This window comes from Sturnira hondurensis, unplaced genomic scaffold (assembly GCF_014824575.4).
Source record: "Sturnira hondurensis isolate 20B ecotype Veracruz unplaced genomic scaffold, ASM1482457v3 Scaffold0017436, whole genome shotgun sequence".
Classification (NCBI taxonomy): Eukaryota; Metazoa; Chordata; class Mammalia; order Chiroptera; family Phyllostomidae; genus Sturnira; species Sturnira hondurensis.
In genome coordinates, this window is record NW_028090067.1 from 12684929 (window position 1) to 12709643 (window position 24715).

Here is a 24715-nt window from a genome sequence, read left to right on the forward strand (position 1 = left end):
CTCCTTTGAATAATTATGTCTTCACATTTAAATTTCATAACCCTCTAAAAGAAGGAGAAATGATCCCAAGGGAAATTGTTTATTCTTATGATAAAGCATAAAATAGTGTAAAGCTTTGTACACATTAACTGATTTCATCTCGGTTAACATATGTTGAGCACCCACTATTTTGCTCAGCACACGCTCATTTTATCTCCCCACCCCCAGCAACCCAAGAAGGGAGACAATGAATTATTGCCACCTCTATTTCACAGAACAGGAAGTGAGGTCCCGAGTGGCTCTCTGACCTGCCCAAGGCTAAGTGTGGGTGGGCGCTGACAGAGCCAGGGCTGAACCTTTGGCTTCTAGACTCCACATCCCATTTGTTCATGCCCCAGCCAGTGTGTGAAGCGGCATCTCCGATGCAGGTCTGGGATGAGAACTTGCTGTAGCTGATGCAAGTCCCGATGCAGCAATCCTGTGAGAACCCGTGTACTCTCCTATTCATCGGGCGACTTCACCCTCCCTACATTCAGGGCTCGTTCTCCGGTCTACTCTGCCCTGAAGCCCCCTGACCATTCCCTCATCACCAGAAACTTCGGGTCCCTCACCACACTGGGTGACAGTCACCTGGTGCAATCTGCAGTGAGTTCTCCAAGGTAGTAAATCTCTGAATAAGAGTCAGAGCCATCAGGGGCATCAGATGAAGGAGGAACTGGCCCAGCATTCTTGCCACCAAAATGCCTACTTGACCTGGCCTCTGACCACATGTCTGGACTGGTAAACAAACAAGAGGAAGCAAGGGTGTCCCCAGTCGGCAGGAGGATGGCTCAGCTGTTACATGAGAGGGAACAGGCAGGAGGCTAGCTTGGACGATGGGGATGTCTGTGAAGGTCTTGTCTTCCCTGAAAGGCTAAGCACTGCTGAAGGGTGGGATCACATCCCATGCAGATCCTAGCACTGCCCCAGGTAGCGCCCAGTGAATGGTGACTCTGTACTGTCCAGTTAATGCCAATTTGTATGCTGGCACAGTCCACGGCGGCTTTCAAACTGCCCAGCCCATTAGTGGATCAGGAAATCACTGTTGGTGCTGCAGACAGCATGTTTTATGAATAAAATAGAAATAAAAAGAACAAAGAGAGTGCACTCTGTGATAATAGTAAGCATCAGTATTATTTTCCATGAAGTTTTCTCATGGAAAGGACCAGTGTATGTGTACGTGCTGGTGGTAGTGGTGGGTGTCCTGGGTCATGACATAACACACGTCTTCATTCTGAGTCACAGTCACACATGTTTGCACAACAAGGGTTAAAAAACAATCTTAGGCCCTGGCTGGTGTGGCTCAGTGGATGGAGTGCCAGCCTGGAACCAAAGGGTCACCAGTTTGATTCCCAGTCAGGGCACATGCCTGGGTTGCGGGCCAGGACCCCAGTAGGGGACACACAAGAGGCAACCACACACTGATGCTTCTCTTTCTCTCTTTCTCCCTCCCTTCTCCTCTATCTAAAAACAAATAACTAAAATCTCTTTAAAAAAAAATCTTAGGAAGAAACCTACTTGACCAGTTTCCTAATTATAGGAACATTGAAATCAAATCATCATTTGCACTGTTCATCCTTTTCTTCATTATTCATCCAAAAAGGTCTTTTGTAGTTATCTTTCCTGCTGTATCAGCCTGTCAAGTGTGAAGGTGAAACATTCAGAAACGAAGGACTGGCCCCACGGGGCTGGAGCCTCTCTCTCATTTGGCAGCGGGGGCCGGAAGAGGTATGTGCCAGGTGCCACCTCACATCTGCCCAACTCCAAAGGAGGAACCTTTGTCGGCTGGGGCTTTGTGTTTCCAGCGGAGGGAGGCATGGGCTTGAACCACTGACCTTTGGATTCTGTTTCCCCTCCACCTGCCAGTTGCCTTAAATAATTTAGCACCTATATATGGATACTATTCCGTTGTTCCTAAATGATTTTGTCATTGCCAGTCTTGTCTCTTCAGTTAATTCGTAAACTGCTTGAATACCTCTTCTCTTTCTTTTGTGTCTTCAAAATGCCTGATAGGGTTGGGAATACAGCAGGTACTTAATAAGTGCTTCCTACTTATTGACAACTGCTCATTGTTCAGTTGCCTACTAACACATGCCTTCACTCCTCATTTTCTCCTGCCATAGAGCGTTTATCATATGGCTTTGTATGGCTTATGTGCATAGCAGTCTGTCTCCGTTGCCTGGAGTTGAGCCCCTGAGGACGGGTGGTGTGTGTATCCTGCCCATCACTGCGTCCTCGGCCCCTAACACAGGACAGTGCCTGCCTTGCTCATTGTGTAGCCTCGGGGGTCGGCACTTGATAGGTATGTCCATTGTGATCATCGCCACAATGCTGAGTAACAAAGAGCCCCACTATGTCAATGACATGCCAAATGAGCATTTGCTTTGGGGGCACGGCTCTACAGTTCACATTGGTAATGGGCTTGCTCCGTCTGTCTCTCACCCTCCTCCGCCAGCAGGCGAGCCAGGGCAACTTTTTCTCAGGCAGAGGCACAAGAGATCAAGTTCAACTGCGTGTGTGCTTTTCAGCCCTTTAGTTCCATAGTGTTTGTGAACATACCTTTGGTCAGAGTGAACAGTCAAGCCCAAAGTCAAGGTACAAAGAAGCACACTCAGCCCAGGGAGGCTGGGGCAGGGACGGGGACAGTGGACACTCTGTCTCACCTGCCGGAGTGAGTGCTGAGGTTCTCGCTGAATCTTCACAGAATGGAAAGGAGGGGAAGAGGATAATTGGATTGCAGGGATTTCCACAGGGACTCTTTACCTTCTGACATTGAGCTCTGCAGAAAAAGCAGGAGCCTTATCTAACAGATAAGAGCCCAGCCACCCAGATTTAAATTTGTTGGGCTAATCAAGCAAGTCCTCAGCAGTGACTGCCAGCAGAGGCTCTTCCTGCAGGACACCCAGGGACAGCAGCTGGAGCAAGTGACCAGCGCTTCCCCTGAGGCATCTCTGAGCAGCTAGAATCCTGCTCTGTTTTGTGTCCTTTAGAAATGTGCGTACAGACAAATGCCCACACGTTTGTTAAAATGAGCAGGTCAGGACCTCAAGGAAACCTTTCAAAATGGCTCGACATTATTTCTGAAAGGAGTCTGGAGCCTGGGTTGTCCCGGTGGCCTGTGGCACCAGTCCCGGTGTGGTGTGAGGCTGGGCAAGGCTGGGCACCCCTTCTTGGGTTCACTAGGAAGTAACAACCTGTTTTCCTCTCTCTGTCTCTCCCCCTGACTGCAGGAGTGCTGTGCCTGCCAGACAGCCTGAATCTTCACCGAGACCCGCAGCGGGCAAATAAGCCCGGAGAACTGCCCATATTCAGCCAGTCGGAGTTGAGGACCATCGAGCAGTCGTTGCTGGCCACCCGTGTGGGCAGCATCGCAGAACTGAGTAAGTGGATGCTGGTTCTCCCGCCCTGTCTGTTCCAAGGTGCCACTGCCCACAGGGCAGTGCGTTGTAACCAGACAAGTGATGCCTTTTATGGAACACCCGCCGTGTGCGTGAGACTGTGCCATGATGGCCGTGGGCGAGACGAGAGTTCCACAGTCAGGCAGACCCGGTCAGTTCCCTGACCCTGCCACTGACAGAGGTCAAGTTCCTAACCTTTTCTGAGCCTCAGTTTCCTAAAAGGGAGAAAATAATAGTCCCTCGCTTAGAGCGTAGTTCTGATTCAATGAGCTAATGCCCGTAAAGGAGCTTGCCACAAGCCCAGCACACTGTAAGTGCTCTGTAAATGGCGTCTATTCCTTGGATTCCTTTGAAGTGTATATCAGACTGCATCTGCCTGCATAGGACCCAGAGGAAAAGCAATTCTCAGAATTGCTTCCAGGCCCCCGCACCCATATCACTCAGACATCTTCTTCTGTGGTCCCCTGTGACCCACTGAACTGCGGCCACCTGGCCCAGGTTGTGCCTTGAACACAGCGGGCATACCTCAGGACCTTTGCACTGACTGTTCACGCCTCTTGGACCACTCTTCCTCCGGATAGCCACATGGCTTGCTCCCTCATTACCTTCAAGCCTCACCCAAATGTGACCTTCTTCATGAGGCTTTCCCTGACCACCCTATTTAAAATTACAACCCCCAAGGACCTTGGTCCCCTGCCCTGCTTTACCTTTCTCCCCGGCAGTTATCCTGTGGTGTATTCTATTTTTTGTTGTTGTTGTTGTTGTTGTTTTAATGATATACAGTTCACCTACTTAAAGTATACAATTGAGTGATTTTTAGTGCATTTATTGAGCTGTGAACCATAACCACAGTTTTAGAACATCTTCATTATCCCCCCAAACCTGATAACCATTGGCAGTCTCTGCCCTTCCCTTAGTCCCACCTGCATTTTACTCATTTATTTTTTTTAATTCTTTATCTCTCCGTACTATGATATAGTCTCCCAGACAGTAGAGATGGTTTTTTTTGTTGTTCATCGATATAACCCCAGCACCAAGAATACTGCCTGGCACATAGTAGGTCCTCAGGAAATATAAAAAGTAGCAGAAAGAGAGAGACAGAGAGAGGTGGAGAGATGGGAGGGATTGTCAAGAAGGTAGGGATGCAACGGTTTGATCAATGACATGTCATACGTGTGACACCCCCCCAACCTAGGGCTGTGTTCTCTGAGCCCAGCCAACCAGAGCGAAGTAGATCCCTGTTAACTTCTGATCCCGTTGCTTGTCAGATTCCTTAGCTGTGTGTTAGTTCCTGATGGGACGAGAGCATTGATCTCGGAAATGCTTGGGTTGTGTTCAAGTGCAAGTTGGTGGGAGAGTCTAGAACATCTTGAACTATTAAGGGCTTCAGGATCCAGAAAGCAGCATGTGCTTCTTCCCGTGAGAATTCCCCGTACACCCAGGCCAGGCAGGCACCCTCCATTTAGCACCCGGCACCCCTGTAAAACAATGTACCACAGTAGCTGATTCAAGCCCTAGTGAGCCCTGGTGGGCACTGGTGGGCACTAAAGCCACTCTCCTGCACCTAAAGTTTGAAAATGACATCTCCATTCAACCAACCCCTGAAGCCGCGAGATGCCTCCAGTCCCAGGGGCTTCCCATTCCCAGTCAGTCACGTGGGTTTTCTTACACTTTTCGGTACCATGGGCCCCTTTTGCAACCTGATGGATCCTGCCTCCAGATATTTTTAAATGCACAGAATAAACTGCCTGCGCTTACAAAAGAAACCAATTACACTAAAATCTTCCTCTAAATTGTGGTGTAGTATTCTGTGCTTTTTTACTAGCACATTAACAAGAGCGAGCAGCAGCTCAGCTGACCCCATTATTTTGAGGTATGCAAAGATATTTTGAGACATCTGCAACAATTGGAAAGGGATGAGGAAATGTCTGCATTTTAACAGCTCCCCGGAGATTCAGACATAGAGGGTCAAAACAGTGCCCCTGGGGAAACATCAATCTAAGAAGAAATGCCAAGACATGCCCAGGACCCTGGAAAGGCAGAACCTGGCAGAAGCTGCCACGCTGGGTCACATCTGCACAGGCATCGCCTTGGTAAAGGCCACCACTCCACCTGGTCCACACACTCTGTCCCCTGTGGTCTCAAAGGTTTGTCCTGGGGTATCTCAGTGGCCCTCCCCAGCCGTGTCCAGCATCTGGGCTGGGACCCTGCTTAATTCCAGAGCTCTCTTAGGAGAAAGGATTTGCTGAACAAACCTGCAGTTCACCTAAGCAGGCAGTCTGCGGGAGCGGCTTGCCGCATAAATTGTTTTTAAGGACAATTTGCTCTGCAAATTAAATGCTGTCATTGTGGCTGAATGTTGACTTTCGCATATGAATTGTCGGCACACAAATGGGCGCTGCTAATTAACAATGGGTCTTGTACATTCATTAAGCGGGCCCCTTAGAACATATGCAAGGAAGTGCGTTGATAAGCCGCGTGGGCGGCTGAAGATAATAAAATTGCCTTCTTTTCTGATCTGACTGTAATTTAGACTGGCTTATACCATGGTCTGAATCAATACAGCCTCGCTCTCTCTGTGTACACAGAGGGCTGCTCTCCATATTCAAAGGTTACTCTGCCAGTGTGGATTCTAGACACCGCTGTTTCCAGCAAAGACGAGGTGGAGAGAATTTGTTCCTCACCATCCCTGCTCTCCTGGACACAGGCTTGAGGGCAGAGCCCCTGACGATGACCTTCTTAATGGCCAATGATAATAACAGCAGCAGCTGATGTCGTTGAACTAAGGAACTATGAAAAACCCACATGAATCGTCTCCACTGTAACTGTTATGGTCCACAGTGATACGGGAATGGAGGTGAAAAGAGGAAAAACAACGTGTCTAAGATCAGCCACACCTGTGAGCCGAAGGGCTGAAGCCTGAAGCCAGGTCTCTAGGCAGAGCTTTTTCCACCTTAACATAGATGAGACTCCCCTGGGGGGTGCCCAGCAGCTGCTTCTGTGTGTTACAGAGGGCGCGAGAGCCCCCGTAAGATCAGGGAGTTGGTCAGGTCTGTGTTCCTTCCAGCGGAGGATCTGAGCTTGGCTCTGCAGGATGCACTGGAGGTGCTTTCCTGGACTCTAAATTGGAGATGTGAAAATTCACAAAGGTCAGTCATCAGGCACCCAGAGAGCCCCTACCCCCGGCAGCCGGAGACTCCTCCCTATAGGAGGGGGTGCCTCTGTCGTCAGAGCATCGTGTTAAAATCCAGAACTGACTTAGTCAGTGGTGACGCCCAGAGCCAACTTTGTCCAGCCTGATACGGTTCGAGGTGAAAATGCATCACTCTGTCTGGAGTCCCTGCTGTATGCCAAGCGCTTCAAATACATCGAAGGTATTATTGCTCCCATTTCACAGATAAGAAAACTGAGATTTGGAAGGATAAATGCCTGGCTCCAGGCAGAGTCATACTTTAAACCCAGATTTTTCTTACTCTGCTCTGTAATGCTGTGTCCAGTTCAGCTTTGCCTTCCAAGCACCTAACGCATGGCCCAGAGCTTGGAAAATATCTGTTGAATATCCCGTGAATAAATGAATGACCCACAGCAAACTGATCTACCAAGGAGGAAGCTGAAGAAAATGCTACAGATGAAGGAAACTCTTTATGAAACTCTAGTAAACTAGTGAACACTCTGTGGAACTAAATTTCAAACTCAGAGAACCAGAACTGAACCTCTGCATATCTAAAACGTTTGATAGAGAAATCAGAATACCACAGTGATCCCCACACTGAACATAGGCTGGTGACTCTTTGACCACAAGCCCCAGGACATTTGCAAGGCTGTGTGCTGAACTTCACAACTGACCTGGTGTCTGGCAGGCGGTCCAGGTCTCCTTCCCTGAACCAGTGAGTAGGTCTGGGGGAATCGGGGCCACCCCGTCTCTCCACCAGTCCCTCCACCGAGGCCAGGGGGGAAGCAAAGGCCCTGGGTTTTCTCACTTTTGACCCGGCTTGACTCTGCAGTTGGTCCCGTCCAATCCCATATTCCTGTCCTCAGATTTTGCATCAACTCTCCTGTGAGACATCCCTGGTCTTGCCCCCAGACTCCCAATTAACCCCTATTGGACAGCCATCAATTACCGTATAATTGCTTTCTGTTGTTTAATGGCAAAAAAATGAGGGCTTCATGAAAAAAAAATATGCCTCTTTCTGTTTTCTTTTCACACTTGGCTGTGAACTTGTTGCTCCCACTCAAAAGGGGCCATTAATTTACAACTGTCTGAAAAAGGGTGTCTGGGTTGTCTTTCCAATGTGCCACCAGAAAAAGAAAAAGAGAAACAAACCAGCCCTTATTGTTTGGACAAGAGGTCCCTGTCCTTGTCTGAGATGCAGACAGGCCCTTCAAAGACTGGCCACAGCCCCACTGCCTCCAGCCCCGGGACTGGGGGAGGTTTTGAAAACCCACTGCAGGGAAGGGAGTGGAGGGGCTGTCTAAGCGCAGGCTCAGAGGGAGGGAGCCCCTGCCCCCCTTTGGAAGGCGTGTGGTTTTGTCCCGGGACAGTCGCAGGGAGCAGGCAGGAGGGTGGCTTAGTCGCAGGTGCACTGACAGCTTGAGCCTGGGGGGTGAGAGCCACAAGGACGCATGTAGACTCCGTGTAGATCTCCGTAGGTGATACAGGAAACACTTTTAGTTTTGAATTGCTATGAATGTTATTTCATTGTTGTTCTATTACAGTTGTCCCAATCTCCCCCCATTGCTCTCCCCTGCCCCACCCCTACCTCGCCCCCTCAGTCATTCCCCGCCCTGTTGTCCATGTCCCTGGGTCATTCATACATGTTCCTTGGCTGATCCCTTCCCCTTCTGTCCCCCCTTATCTCCCTCCATCCCTCCTCTGGTCACTGCCTGTCGGTTCCTTGTTTCCTTGCCTCTGTTTCTGTTTCGCTCGTTCATTTTGTTCATTAGGTTCTTCTTATAGGTGAGATCATAGGGTATTTTGTGTTTCGCTGCCTGGTTTATTTCATTTAGAAATTGCTATGAATTTTTTATGAGTACTAGAAAATATTGGTTTTCCATTTATGGCACTGATAGGAGATTTCCTTTTCACATGAATTTATTTGTGGGAGAGAATGGACTGCTTTAAAGAAAACTATTAAGTAAATAAATCGTACCTGCAGCACACAGATAGGCGAGAAGTCCCGATGGCGATTCCCAAACGGCTGACGCTGGGGAAACCTGGTTATACGTGGATTCTCCCGTAGGTTTCTGGAGCCAAACTCCTGCCGCCCAGACTCGGGGCAGCTGGTTACAAGTGACTGACGGGTTGGGTTCACGGAGCCGACAGGTGAAGCAGCAAGTAGCACATACACAACGCAGGGTGTAAAGTGGAATTAGTGGTGGCAGAATCCCTGTGCCAAGTTCATCACCCGTCGCCAGCCCTGCTCGGAGACATCCTCAGGGCCTCTGTGGCAGGGACTAGACTGATAAAAAGACGATGGTGGTGGCGGAGGTGATCCTGACGATGATGTTGATGGGAAGGGTGGTAGTGGTGGCGGTGGCAGTCTGCGTCCCGACAGCGTATTTCTAACCACTTACACACACTGCTCCTTCAGGAACAGGACAGGAGTGAGTCATGGCCCCCGCCCCGAGGCTCAGTAGGCATGTGGCCAATTAACTGGGAAACAGGACAGCATTAAACAACTACTATGTTAGACTTGAGCAGGTGTTGCGGATATACAGGGGAGGGGGAAATTGATTCAGACTGGGGGGCATTCTGGAGGGCTCCGTGGAAGAAGAGGCATTTGAGCACAGCCTTGAAGGTCTTCAATAGTTGGGATAATGAAGGAAAGTGCACTCTAAGGGGTGAAGGCAAGAAGACCAAAAAGCAGGAAACCTGGAAGTGCGGGACGAGCTAAGTGAGGGCAGAGAGAGTGTTTGCCCACCTGAGCCAAAGGCTTCCCAGTGTCTGAGGGAACAGAGAAGGGGCGCAGGGGCCCCAAACACAGACTCTCTCTGCCCTTGAGTTTTTCTTGTTTAGAGCTTGTTTATGGGAGCTCTCGAGAAAAACAGATGGCTAAGTGAGTGCACTCCAAGTGGACCCTAGTTGGAAGGTTCAGGAACGCGAACACTGCCTCAGTAAGCTTATTATTCTGATAATACCAAGTAGCACAGGCCAAACTTCAACATTTAGAAATTACAGAAGAGCTGGATATGAAAGAATATCAACCACAGTCCCACTAGGTGGACAAATCCTTGGTCAACATTTTGGTATTTTCTTCTGGTATTTACTCAGTGTATCCTTTTTTAATCTCATAATCCTAATCACCCCATGTTAATTTTCAATGTCAGGTTTTTCCCACTTACCATTTTAACATAAGGATTTTTTTTTCATTGCATTGCATTTCTAAGTAAACATTTTAATGACTGTTTAAGTTTATGATTTTATCATGGATGGACCAGAGTTTATTTAACCACAGTCTTATTTTTAAATATTTGTTTCTTTGTCAAATTTTGGACCCTGTAAATAAGCTTTGGGTGAAAATCCTTGAGCATGAAGATTTTGCTGCGCTTTGGATTGTAACATTGGGACAGAGTCCCAGAAATGGAATTACTGAGTCAAGGCTAAAGAACATTTATTAACATCTTGGCTACATAGTACCAAATACCCTTAAGGTGAACTTGGAGCTGGACGAGGCCACGCTGGGCTGTCTCAGAAGAAGGGACTAGGTCAGCGCGGGGTAAAGAGCGCAGGCCTGAGGGTCAAACGTACCGAGTTGAAGTCTGTCTCTGCTTCCAACTAACCTTGTGCCCTGGAGTCTCAGTGCCCTTGTCTATAAAACGGGTTTTCTCAAAGATCTTCAGGCACATCTTTTGTGCACGTGTTTGCTGCCTGAGTGATCTGAAATCTTACTTCTGTCCGCAGGTGACCTGGTGTCCCGAGCAATGCATCACCTGCAGCCCCTCAACGCCAAGCACCACGGTAACGGCACGCCCCTGCACCAAAAGCAGGGGGCGCTCTACTGGGAGCCCGAGGCCCTGTACACCCTTTGCTACTTCATGCACTGCCCACAGATGGAGTGGGAAAATCCCAACGTAGAACCTTCCAAAGTCAACCTCCAGGTAGAAAGGTAAGACTTGCCTTTACCTTGCAAAAGGAAGGAGCTCCCCTCTGGCCAACACCACCTTGTGGTGGCAGGGTGTCTACCGCCTTCATGGAGGTGCAGGAGTTAGGGGTTCGGTGGGGGAGGGAAGGATGCTGGGATCAGAATTGTCCAGCTCACAGAAATGCACTGGAGGGATCCAGGTGGGAACCATGTGCCCCGAGGGGGCATCTGAGTGAGACCCTGGTGGCATCTTGAAAATGGGATTTCATAGGGCTGGTCCCGTTCCAGGTAAAAGGTGGCCTGGGTGAGGAGAGCAGGTCTGCAGATTCTGGAAGGGCGAGGGCCACCGTAGTGCAGGGTGGCTTCCTTGTGAGGGCAGCATTGGGGGTCCTTGCTCCTTGGGTGTTATCTTCATTTCATCCTGGCTGCCCAGGATCTCCCAGAAACAGGAGGGTTGGACCATAAATTCCTGCTCCTCCAAAGTGGGCCACGCAGGGAGGCGGGAGACCAGCTTGCTGGGGAAGCAGCATCCTCACCGGAAAGGAAAAACAGGAGAGAAGGAAGGGAGAGCTTCCTGGAAGAGGAAGCTCCCTCTGGCCCAGCTTCTGCTGCTCCTTGGCACCGTTCCCTGCTTCCCTGTGCCTCGGTCCCCCCATCTGTCAACCAGTGGCCGAATAAGTGGTTCCCAGGTTTCCTTCCATCTGGAAAGCCCCAGGGTTCTCTAAGGGTAGTTTCATCCTCCCAGAGTCAGGGCCTCAGAAACCACCCTCAGGGGTGCTGGCTGTGTGGTGGCGGTGTCCCCCTTCCTCTGGGGACAGGGCCACAGAGCTCATCTCCCCAAGTGTCTCACCAGTTAGGTCCCTCCTCCACGTGGGCCTCTGTACTTCGGCTGCCATAGTGGTGACCCCTGTTTATCAGAACAGTGATGAAGACAGCAGGCTCTGGGACCCGGACTTCCGGGTTCAAATCCAGGCCCTTCCCATTCAAAGCCAGGGGGCCTTGGGAAAGGGCCTTAACCTCTCCGTGCCTCCGTTTCTTCATCTGCATTATAGGGCTACTCAGAGTAATTCCTTCCTAGGGCTGTTTGGAGATGAGATGAGATGAATGGCGCAGCACATAGTACGTAAACGTTCACTTTTTATTGTTGTGGGCATTTGCTGCGTGTAGCTGAGCAGCTCCATTTGAGCTCAGTGCAGTTTCCCTTTCTCTGTTAAATGTTTCCAAGTTGTTTTGAAATTCTCACTGATGCCTGCTCCTGCCAAGACGGGTTAGGGCTTAATTGGGCTCCTTCACAAAACCACGTCTCTTGGCTTCTGGTTATGGGAAGAAGATGGAGCCTGGGCCAGACAGAAGTTGCCTTTTTTGTTGTTTTTTTTAAGAGTTCCAAATTAGCATTAATATTTCAGTCCCATCTGGAGTTGACTTAATCAGGGGATTACTCAGGTCTCCTGCTCTTCAGGCCAAATCATTGGGTACACTGTGCCTATTTTCATGAGCCAAACATGCCCAAGACCAGAGATGGCAAAATACCCATGGCCCCTGGGCAGAAATAACCTCAGTCAGACACACTAAGACTCTGCTTTCTGTGAGCGTGACTCCTGAGAGCTGAGAGAATAGAAACCGTTGGCCTGTGGGGAGCCTCGGCCTTCAGGCCCCTCCCCCCATCCATTGCCTGTATCGATGTCACATTTTCTCTGACTCACCCCTTTCACGTCATCTTCAGTGCCCACCTCTCAGCAGATGACCCCCTCCCCTCCAGCTAGACATCGCCGCCTCTGAGCTCCATTCTGGGAAGACCATCTAAGGACTCCAGACTTTCTGGGACCCGTTTTAAAGAGGATGAGCCGTGATGAGGGCAGAGTACAGAGAAGATGTCCCAGTGTTTGTTGGAGTCATTTATCTCGGTCTTTCCATGCCCTTTGGGTTGAATTTTCAGGCAACAACACGAAACACAAAGCGGGACTTGTCATTTTTGAGTTCCGTTGACTCTGGTCCTCTGGAAAGAATATGGATTTAGGAGTCAGAGGGACCTGGGACTGTGGGTTCCACCCCTGCTGCTTCTAACTCGGAGACGTTCAACAGGTCATTTCACCTCTTTGGACCTCTGTTCCTCAGGGGCAAAGTGAGAACAGGACCAGCCTCGTGGGACTGGCATCGACAATGAATTAGACATTGTAGCTAACACACTCAGTGCCATGCCTGGTACAAGGGGGTATCCCCTTCTTCCCACCTCCCAAAAAGTAGCCAATATGCTCTTTTCTCATTGTTGTTCAAAAATACTATGACCATTGTCCCTATAGAAGCCGGTGTGTGACTCCTTCTATTCAAAATCTACTTCTTCCTGTTCCCTGATGGAACAGGCATCAGTGTTTAGCATCTGAAAACACACATTTCTTTCAGAGAAGAAAAAGCCTGTAACTGTTTCAGTCAAGTGCTTATATCAACTCCATACCCAAACCTCCATCAGCGAGAAATTTCCAGTAAGAGATAGAACTCGAGTTGAGAGTTGCTTTCCTATCTCTTTCTGTCTTCTTGCCCCACCCCTCCCTCCAACAACATTTCCTTGATTCTTCATTTCTATTCTGGCGGAGTCGAGTAGGGCCGTGATGCTTCTGTGATTCCCTGCGAGTCCAGCAGTTCTTCCAGGAACGGGGGCTGACCATTAGTATGCTTTTGTTCATGCCCGTCAGAAAGCCTGAGAAGTATTTGTTGACTGAAATACAGATTGTTTTGTGCCTGAACTATTTCTCCTTGTCAGAAGAGTCTTTCTTGGCTGGAGCGATTGGCATGAGGCCCACGTGCACCATTTTATTCTTTCATGTGGGCACAGCTTTAGAGTTGCTGCATTTGCTTTGGGTAGTTTCATTTTTCGCTGTGGGATTTTGAAGAAACTCAGTGCCAGCATGAAATTTCTGTAATTTAAAATTTTCCAGAACCTTGGCTTCTGTTTTTTGAGCTTCTGAAATCTTTCTGGCACCTCAGATATTTTTATTTAAAAAAAAACCTCAGATACAATTTTGTGAGATTATGATTAGGATATAGTTATTTTCCAAATTATAATGATAAATATAAACAGCTTAATTTTGGTGGTAGGAGCCACATGAGGCTGCTATCTTTAAATGGAATCATTGCAAGCCTATGACAAGATTTTCTTCCCCTCTATCATTACTGGAAATATCAGTGAGTCTTAGATGCATTTGGCCGTGGATGATTTCAGTAATTTGATGCCACAAAATGAAAAAAATAGTAGGATAATAGAAGCATTTTGTTGACCAAGGTAGCTGGTAACACATGAGAGGAACAGTAATCAACTTCACCTAGAAGACAAAGCAATTAGGTAGTTCTACTGTACCCCAGTCTCCCTGAAAACAAACCAGAATTGATACCTAGGCAGTAGCAGCTCTCAGCCCTTTTGCAAGAAGAGCTGTACAAACAGATATGGAGGACTGTCTACCAGGGAAATCTCAACCACAAACAGAAGTATATCATCACCAATCAACTATTTGAGGAAAACTAATAGGAGGAACAAAATAGTCTTAACAAGTGGAAGAATTGATGCTTGAAGAAATAGAGCTAATAAAGCAAACGCAACTGAGGTTAGAAGTTAATGGTACCTAAATACATCTTTCAAGACATTCACCCTACTTCAAGATTACCCCAAATGCATGATTTCTTAATGCCTTTTTGTCTGTGGCCTGTGTGACAAGAGTTATTCAAAGTTTAACCTACCAGTGGATGTATCCGGGGTTAGGCAAAATTTCCACTATTCCAGGTATAACTCTTCCCCATTCTTTTCCATTAAGGAATGTGTCAGAATCCAAGTGAGTGGAGGTATCCTTGATACAGCAGCACTAGTGGGAATGCTTAGTTGTAAAAGTTGAACCTACTATGCTGAAAGCAGGGGGGAAAAACTCTCTGGGAGGTCCAGTGTAGGCAGAGGTTACCAAGTCTTTCTTTCCTTCTTCATGAGAATTTTTTTAAGATTTTATTTATTTATTTTTAGAGAGAGGGGAAGGGAAAGAGAAAGAGAGAAATGTTGATGTGTGAGAGATACATCGATCAGTTGTTTCACGTAAGACCCCATCTGGAGACCTGGCCCATCAGCAGGCATGTGCCCTGACTGGGAATCAAACCAGTGGCCTTTCAGTTCACAGGCTGGTGCTCAATCCACTGAGCCACACCAGCCGGGACCTTTGTGAGAAGTTGACCTTGGGTTAATTCTCTAACTCTGTTCCTCTGGAAATGTGTTAAAAATTGCAGATTTTTAAAAAAATTTTTATTTATTTAGTTTTCATTGTTGTCCCATTTCCCCCCATTACTCTCCTCTGCCCACCCCCCCACATTTAATCCTCCCCCACCCCGCCCCATGGTCCTCCTCCATGGGTCATTTATACATGTTCCTTGACTTGCCCTTTCCTCTTCGTTCCCCTATTACTCACCTTCCCCTCTGCTCACTGTCAGCTTGTGCTTTATTTCCATGTCTCCGGTTCTATTTTGCGCACTTGTTTGTTTTGTTGACGAGGCTCCACTTATAGGTGAGATCATATGGTATTTGTGTTTCTACTCCCTCATCTTCTTGAGGGCAGAGATCACATCTGACACAAAGTTCCCCCAGTGTCCAGCCCAGCGCTCGTGGGTCCTGGAGAAATTCAGAGTCAGTGGGTGAATAACAGAGCCACAGGACCATATATTACGCCTCTATACGTGGGATTCTGTGGGCTGGTCTGACATCTCAACCACTGTATAAATGGTTCTACGGGAGGGGGGGAATTATGTTGAATTCTCAATAATTCACTTAAGAAACAGAGTTTTAAAACATGGTCCATTTGTAACCTGACCCTTGCTGCAGTTTATTTCATCTGGCAAGGATAAAAACAACTCTAATCCCAATCATTTCGAACTGTAGGTTACAGCCTATTCATGAGCCATTAACTCAGCGCAGTGCAGAGACCGGCCAGCTACACCACAGGGCACATCTGGCCCACTGCCTGTTTTTATAAAGTTTTGTTGGAACATAGCCACACTCATTTGTTCACATATCATTTATGGCTGGTTTTGCACTTTCGGTTAATTGTGACAAAGATCAGCTGGCCCACAAAGCTCAAAACACTATTTGACCCTCTCCAGAAAAATTTGCTAACCCCTGATGTTGTGGGTTGTGACCTGCATTTTTTCAATGAGTTAGAATTTAATTAAAAGATAAAATTAGAGTATTTTATATGAAGTAAAATATGTTTTATGAAATTTTTTTTTGCAGTTATATTAACTGGCATTGATGAACTTACCCAAGGTCATGTGTTAAAGTTTCAGAACTAGTGTTCGAACTCCTGGAGTTAGACCTTGGTCTTTGCTTGTATTCAGTAAGCTATTTTGCTATCTATGGGCTATGGTTTTAAAGAAATGATAATGTTTGAAAGACATTATTCCTAACTCTGTTCCTCTGGGAACAGAGTCCCTAAAATTTCTAAAATAATTTTCATGAATGTTTTCAGATATAAAATTAAGACACTTATTAAATAAAAAATGTGACAAGTCCAACAAACGATAAGGAAGAAATTGTGCATGACCCATAGTCTGTGCATCCAGAAATAGGTACTGGGACCCTATGGGGCATTTCCTCCCCATCTTAGTTTCCTGTGTATATATAGTTTTTTGTACATAGTTGGTCTCTATTGTTAAATAACCTACAAAGCATGGTTTTTCAATGGACTGCCACGTTATTTGATAAGGGATTTAACGCCAAGAGAGATCTGGAAATGGTGATGTTGAATGTACTTTATGTCAAAGATGATAAAATGGAGGCCTAGTTGGATGAGGGGATTTGTCTGGAGTCATAAGCAGGTTTGCAGTGGATTCTCAAGGCAGTTAGTGCCTCAGTGCCTTTGCACATGTTTTGTGAAGGAAATGTTGCTTCCCTCTTCCTGGAATCTTGTCTCCCTCCTGCTCCGTCGTCTGACTACCTCTAGACTTTCATCCTTCAAGACTCATTTCAGGCATGACCTCCTCTAAGACCTCAGGATCTGCTAACTGTCCAGCACCTAGCTCAGTGCATAGCACAGAATAAGGGCTCAATAAACGCTTGTGGAACCCCACAGAGCTGGGTCTGGTCCTGTGTGTTCCTGCCCAGAAGGCCATGTTGCCAACGTCAACGCTGGCAGCCCTCAGCTTGGCTCTGGCTTTACTGTTCCCTTGCACAAGGCCTCGGTTTCCTCAGCTATAAACAAGAAATAATAATCTGACTTCATAGAGTAATTTCAATGCCTAATGAACAAGTTCTGTAAGAGCCACACACAGTCACCAATACATAGCAGTTCCATAAATGGCGAGAATCGTTATTTACTCCCTTAATGTAGGTTGACCTCTTCTTAGACATAAGAGGTTTTGATTGGCACTTAGTAGGTGGCAGGCCCTGCTCTACACCCTGTGTGTGTATTAACCAATTCAATCCTCTCAGTACCACTCGGGGTAGGTGACAGCCTTGCTTCTCCCCATTTCACAGATGAGGAAACTGACGTGCAACAAGGTAATGCAGCTTCACAAATGGGCAGGTCAGTGAGTATCAAAAACATCAAATGAACGCTGGGTGGCTATAGATTAGAGAGCTGTATGCTAAGACAATAGCATATCTGCTGTAGGTGGGGGTGGGGGCAGAAGCTGAGAGAGAAAAGAAAGTGAGGTCTTGCCCTGAAGAAGGGCTGGATGCAGTAACAAACTGGACGGGAAGGAAAGTCGAGAGACTGGCCGAGACATCTAGACTTTCTCCCACAGGCAGCGAAGAGCCAGGAGAGACTGGAGGAGGGAGGGGAGGAGATGAAAATGGGGTGTGACACCACGTAAGCTCTCCCTCGACAGCGGCATGAGGGCGCCAAAGGAAGGCAGTGGACATTTGCTGAGCACCTACTATGTGCCATGTACAATGGAGGCACTGTATGTACAGAGTCTAATCCTTACACCAACTAGGGGAGGTAGAAATGCCTTCGTCTACAGATGAGATGATTCTAATTGCTACTTAGTCGGAAAACACTATTTGGAAGTTAAAGAACGTCATATTTTTTATCTTTTATTCTGGAGCCAGAACACCTCAGTTAATATCTTAGTTCTAACTTTTATTATCTGTGTGACCTTGAACAAGTTACGTACCCATTCTGAGCCTCAATTTTCTTATCTGTAAAATGGGAGATAGCATAGAACCTACTTCAGAGGGCTGTTATGAAGCTCTTAGGTATATACAAATATACTATATATGTATATATACATCTATCACTTAAAATGCAGCACACATTAGGCTCTTTATAGAAAATGGCCATTGTTAATTATTCTCACTGTCATGGTGCTCATCACCTGGATGTATACTATAACGGGGTTTCTCAAACATCAATGTGCATTTGAATCCTCCGGGATCTCATTAAAATGCAGATTCTATTCTGGGTTGGGGCCTGAGAGGCTTCATTTTTAAGTTACATAATGGCAAGAAATAAGCTTTTATGGAGATTTTTGTCTCTCTGGTAGAGCTTGGCATATAATAGTTGCCTAATGAATACCTCCCAGGCTTTGGGGGCTGACGGAGCCTTGCTGGGCCTCTGCTCCCCTTACCTCACGAGGTGCCAGGTCCCTCTGCAGCTGGCTACAATGGGTGGATTCCAGAGGTCCGATGTGGCCAGTCCGAAGAACTCTCAGGCTTTGGAGAAGCGGCCACAGGAAGATGCTCAGTATGCAAATGGAATAATCATCTTTCGCCTAACGAGGTGGCCAACAAATCTCAAGTGGCTCAGGGATAGCAAATTAGTGACAAGCATGCAAGGGGAAGATGAAGCAAGACGTGACAGGCATCCTCCCCCTGGGGAGAGGCAGCAGGGCAAATCCGGAACCTCGCCAGCCACTGGGCTGTCCGACACCTCCAGCCCCCAGGGCTTGTCAAACAGCTGAGCCTCGGTCACCGGGAGCCTTATCCCAGCCATGGGGCAGAGATTGCTCCCAACTGCAGGTGACAAACCGGGGGCTCAATTTTAAAAACAGCCCCCCTGCTACCACGTGGACCTAGTGTCGTCCAAGGCATGTTCCATATGCGTTCATTTCAGCAGCCAGGTCTTCTCCGAATCCTGGTTCACTGGCTGCCACAGCAGTCTGGTCTGGTCTGGTCTAACCGGCTTCTCTTCATTGTATGGGAAGAGGAAGGGAATTCTTACCTTTATAACACGAACACTAAGGAACAATCACTGCACCACCGTCCAATACAGGAATCACTGGCCATGAGAGGCGGTTTGAATTGAAACGAATTAAAAGTCAATGCAACTAAAGCCACGGTTTCCCAGTGCCACGAGCCCCCTTTCAAACGCCCGGTAGCGACGTGTGGCCGGTGGTTGCCATGTTGGACTGCGCAGACACAGGGTACCTCCGACATCACAGGAACTTCTGTGGGCCGGCGCCCAAATGCCCCCAAGGTCTCCGCCATCTAGCAACTGCAGCATGGTCCCTGCCCCGCGGGGAGCCCTGTCTGCCTCTGGACCAGAGCAGTTCAGGGGTGCCCGGGCCCCACTCACAGTCAGATATGTTGAGAATACCTTTGCTGAGCTGAAAGTGTATGGAAGAAAACTGTCCCGTGGGTGATGAAGGGCCTTTGTTCCTTCAGCAGTGGGGTTAGGGTGAAGGTTTGGACAAAAAGGGACACAGAAGCAAAATGCAAAAGCCTGCTCACCCTTCCCGACTCAGCGGGCTCCCCACCTCTGCCGGGAAATCTGTGCGCACCCCCCAGCCCCCATTCTCCATGAAGCCCTCCGAATAATTCTATCAACACACGTGCCACCATGTGCCAGACCATGTGACAAGTGCTTTTCCAGATAACCCCACTTCGCAGTCACCCTCTGAGATGCTGTCATTTTGCCTGTTTTACAGATGAGGAGGGTAAGGGTTAGAGAAGTTCAAGGACATGCCCAAGGTCACACAGTTAACCTAGTTAAGGGGCTGCGCCGAGCCCAGGCACCATGATCCCAGAGTCTTTGTCGTCTGTGCCCCATGTGGCCCCAGTCTGTCATCATTTGCTTCTACGTCTGTCTCCACTGCCAGACTTGGAGCTACTCACAGGCAGGGACTGGGCTTTGATCATCCATTGCTCTCCCTGGCAGCCAGCCTGGGCCTGGCGTGGAGTGGGTGGGGGTGCGAAGAGCAGTCCGAGTGCATGGCCAGCAGGAGGAGGGAGCAGGAAATGGTGTGGGGCCGGTTAGAAGGTTTCTGCAAGAGTCCCAAAGACAGACGACAGGCGCATGGCCTGACCAAATGCCATCCTCTGTGTCCCCCAGTGAGAGATGCCACCAGCTGGCCCTCTTCCTTTGCTGAATGGTCCTGAGGAAATCTACATGGTCTTCCTTGGATTTCCAGTTCTTTCTCCTTTGCCTGGGACTGGCCGCCCTTTGCATCCCCTGTGCCTGAGACCTTGAGCATTGTACCTGAAAGTGCCAAACATGCGGGCGGGGGGGAATTGTAAAGAACATTAGCAAAAATCAGCCCTTGAAAGTGCCCGGTGCCCGCTGAGGGCTAGGAGCCCGAGGCCTTGGGAACAAAAAGGCCCCTGAAGGAGCGAAGAAGTGGGAACTCTTGCCCTCCCAGCTCAGCCCATGCCCGAACTACTGCCCCAGGCCGAGTTTCTGCTCTCTTCTCTCCTCTCAGAAACAGTCTATTGACAGCTGCCAGCACAGAGCTGGGGTTCACATGTTGTGGGAAACAGCCCAGGCAGTAGATCTGGTCATTCGCTCAGCAGACAGCATCTGAATTGATTTTTCATCCTTCGAGGTCTGGTTTCCCCAGTGAAGCCTGTGTGTGTGTCGTGGAGCCTGGCCGGCAGGGTTCCTAGGTTCGTATTGATTTAATCACGCTCTCCCCCATTTCCATGTTGATCTCCTTACGGACGACTGACAATACGTGCGAGGGGCTGTAAATTCCAATTTTCATAGTTTCATATGTTTACTGAAAAGTTGTAGGCCCTCATTTTTTAAATTATGGAAAGGACAAAGAAAATATAAGAAAGAAAATTTAAATTATCTGCAGTTCAGCTACCCAGAGGTAGCCAAGATGATTACTGACATATCTCCTTGTCTTTTAATTTTTAGTACAGATAATGAGGTTTTTTAAAAATAGTCATACTGGATATATATATATATTTTCGGTCTTTTAAAATTTTATTTAGTATGAGCATTTTGCTACAAAACATTCATAAGCATCACTTTTTAATGACTTCAAAATACCCCATCTTGTGGATGCACCATGATTTGCCTGACAGTTCCCAGTTTACTGATCATTTGGGTTGTTTCCTATTCATGAAATGCTGTTCTTTTAAAATGGTCCACATAGCCTAACAAAAACACCCACGTAGAGGGAATGGATGCAAAGAGGCCAGTCTGTCTGGAGGGAAGCAGCCGAGGGTGTGTTTCACGAGGCCTCTGATGGCTAATGTGAGTGAGAAATTGCAGCCAGCCCTGGGAGGTCCGCTCACCCAGCCCCACCCCCGGCTATTGCCTTTTCCAGAAAGAAATGTTTTGTGGGAAACATCAGGAGGAGTGGCACCCTCCTGGCCCGCAAGGTCTCCAACCACGGTCGTTATCAAAGGCTCTTGTAGCAAGCACTTCATGGTTTCCAGAGGTCTTCCACATATGCAGTCTCCCTGGATTCTGGAAGTGGGAAGACCAGCCAGGGTTGCTTTTCACGACTTAAGAGACTGACTCTAGAAAAGTCTTGAGATTTTCCCAGAGTTGGGCAGTGAGCAGCCAAATTGAAACCAGAGGGCTGTTCTAGGGACCCCTGGGAATCTCCACCCTCCTTCCTGTATTGCTTCTAGAACAGAGAAGCATCATCACACACCATCAGAAAGCTGGTTTTGAGCTTGTGCTGTGGATGAAGTTCCTTGCCTAGGTTCTAGTCCACATGTATAGATTAGGAAGTCTCCACGGTTCCAGCAATCATTTGTGTGTTTGGTGGTCATATTTGTGTATAATTCTGGATTAAAAATTGTTGCTCTGTTTGCATGTTTCCCCCGGATATAAGAAACATTGCCCATGGAGGTTTTCCAGGTTCTTTCAAGCTGGTGTGTGCATCCGTCGAGATTCAGCCAGTCAGCTTCAGGCTTGCCCAGGAATTTAGGTGGAACACGTGGATATTTTCCCCAAGCTACCTTCCTCACTGGAAAGTTCAAGCTCCAAGGGTGGAGCGAGCCCCTTGGAAGCATTTGTGACAGCGCCCTCTGTGCGTGCCTACACCAAACCCCACCCCTCACACAGCCCCTCCCCAGGTCCTAGGGCTGCAGAGTGTGGGAAAAAACACTTAGGTGAAGAAAAAGGACGACTAGACAAAACCAAAGACCAGCTTGTTCGGACTCACACTGACTGCAGTTCTGCAGTCTCCAAATTCCGTCCCTGGAGGCCTTGTTACTCTGCAGACCCCAGAGCACTTGATCAGAACATCTCACAGGCCCGGGTCACGGTTGGCCCAGCACTGTGGCTATCTGTCTCTCCTTCTCGGAGGGCCGCTTTGTGCTCCAATCCACCAATCAAAAGTTATGATCAAATGCATACGCAAGGAGAAGTAAGGACAGTCCGTCAGACTTATTGCAACAGAAGCTGCCCTGGGAAACTGGAAATGCGTGGCCACACCGAATTCTCTTGCTAGATAGAACACCAGATCCGGGTTTTACATCCCTGTGTCCTCCACCAAACTCAGCACATACCCTGGCTCCAAGGAGATCATCAATGAACAGGGAACAAGCTAAGTGATCGGGCTGTTCTATAAATGGTCCTCCCTGTTCATACATTTATTACCTGATCAAGTGCATCTGCCAGAGTGTCTCCCATTCACAGATCCCTTCAGCTACTCCATGTAGAGCTCCTTGAACTTGCTCTGCATTTCCTCATGTCATTTCCTCTGCCTGAGTCCTTCTGGGCCCTTCTCTCTCCACCTTCCAGCTTAGGACAGTGTTTCCCAACACACTCCCACCCCCCTTAGAGTGCAGCTAATTTTGATTCATTCTCTCATAGGACTTCCTGCGTTCCTTTACCATAACCTTTTCAAATAGCTTCTCTTCTCATGGTTTCACATTAGGCCATGAGTCCACTGAGGGCTTAGACTGTTGCAATTTCACCAATGGTAGAAGCTGGTACCTATCAGATACTCATTTCCTCATTCATGCATTCAACAAATATTTATACAACATCTACCTTCTGCCAGGCAAAATACCTGTCTTCGTGGAGCTTATATTCTACTAGGGGAAACAAAGAAAAATGCACAAATAATAAACCATAGGTGAAGATAAGTGACATAAAGAGAGATAAGACTGGGTACTCTAACCAGGCGAGAGGTGCCATTTTTGCTCAGGTGGTCAGAGAAGGTTTCCCTAAAGAGAAAGCATGTAAGTAGAGACCCTAAAGGAAACGAGGCAGGAAGCCATGTGGATATACATCTGAGGAAAGATCTTGTCAGGCAGAGAGAACAGGAAGTGCAAAGGCCCTGGAAAGGAGGCATTTTTGGTCATGCGAGGAACAGAAAGGAGACCAGTGAGGCTGGAACAGAATAAGTGAGCGTGTTAGATGAAGGAGAGAAGTCCAAGGTGGGCAGGGTCCAACCTAGCAGAGCCTTTCGGGCCTGTGGACAAGCTTGATTTGTAGTCTGTGTGTGATGAGAAGCTCAATAAATGTTTGTTAAACTGAATTATTTGAATCGAACAGAACCGAATTGAGTCTCACTGATCTGAACAGAACCAGGTCTCATCTCAGTACAGACTGCGTGCAATTTTTGAACCATGACATATCCCGTATCTGCCCTTATCACCTCCCAACAGAAAAGCACTATGAAGTTTTTATTTAGCATTTTTAAAACGTGTTAGTATGTGAATGTGCCTGTTCTGGAATTAGACAGCCTTGTATGTTGTTCCAAAAGCCAATGGCCAGTGATCCTTTCGCCAGCCCCTCCCACTTGTACCAGTTTCATCGTGGTGGTAAATAGGACACCCAAAGTCTACAGCAGTGTAGCCTGACTGGCTGCCCGTCATTTCTGTGCCGTGTCTGACTTTCCCAGGGTCTGAAGTCTCGGGAGGGTCGCTGGGATCCGTTCTGGGTCTTGGCCAGGGTCCTGGACCTAACATTTAACATAGTTTTTACCCAAGCCTGGTTCTCATTGACTCTTAACCGTGTGGAATTCCTACCCTTTATACAACTGAAATACACCACATTTAGCTATGCTTATCATTTTTGCTTAGTTTTGATACAGGTCTTCCAGTGAACCTCTACCCAGAGTAGAGTGGGAAACCCACCAGAATTTAAACTAGGCAAATTCACCAGATTCAATCACACATTCACTGATGCACTTAACAAATGTTCATTCATTCACTCAAAGAATCTTTTTGGCAGAATCTTGGAACCTGTTTTATTTCATTTTTTGAGATACAACTGACACATAACATGTTACAGACATACAACATAACGGTTCAGTTATTTGTGTACACCGGGAAATGACCGTATCAGTGAGTCCAGCTGACCCCCAGCACCTCACATAGCTACAACAATGTGTTTTTCTTGTGATGAGACTGTTTAGGACCCACTCTCTTCGCCACGTTCCAAATACACAACACAGCGCCGTTCACCGCGCTCACCACGCTGTGCTCTACATTCCCGCATTCACATGAAGAATGTGGATTGAGAACCTGTGATGTGCCAGGCACACTGCTAAGTGCTGGGGACACAGCGGAACACAGGAGAAGCCCCCACCCTCATGAAGCTGACAGTCCAGTGGAGGAGACAGGACAGGTCAGGACACTGATAGAAAATATCACCTTGAGTCATGACAAGGGCTACCGTGTGCAAGTTCAGGCGATCCAAAGATGAATAATCCATGCCCCCACAGTGTTGTTGGGGTGGTGGTAGAGACATAAATTATAACAATACTATGTAAATGGTATTGTGGAATTCTGTACACAGTGCTCTGCGGGTAGAGGACAACACATAGCTAACTCTGCTGTGGGTATGTGGGGTGGAGGGCTCTTGGGAAATGTTTCCCAGAGGACATGACATCTGACCGGTCCCTAAAAATAATTAGAACTTAACTGGGTGGAGAGGGGAGAGAGTGGGAACAGCAGCAGGAGCAAAGGCAGGGAGAAGTGAGCAAACACCTGTGTTCCAGAAGGGCCTGGTTGTTGGGTGGGGCTGGAGCCCATGGGTGCTGCACACGTGTGGGGTGCCT

General features: G+C 47.8%; 1 protein-coding gene across 3 annotated transcripts in view; it reads left to right on the forward strand.

Moving 5' to 3' along the window:
* The window catches only part of ABTB3 (ankyrin repeat and BTB domain containing 3), a 262591-nt gene that overhangs the window by 156909 nt on the left and 80967 nt on the right, over positions 1–24715 (forward strand). For all 3 annotated transcript variants that reach the window (XM_037068141.1, XM_037068140.1, XM_037068139.1), the window contains exons 2-3: positions 3249–3398; positions 10318–10522. In XM_037068141.1, the coding sequence (XP_036924036.1) occupies positions 3249–3398; positions 10318–10522 (355 nt within the window). The remainder of the gene's footprint in view (positions 1–3248; positions 3399–10317; positions 10523–24715) is intronic.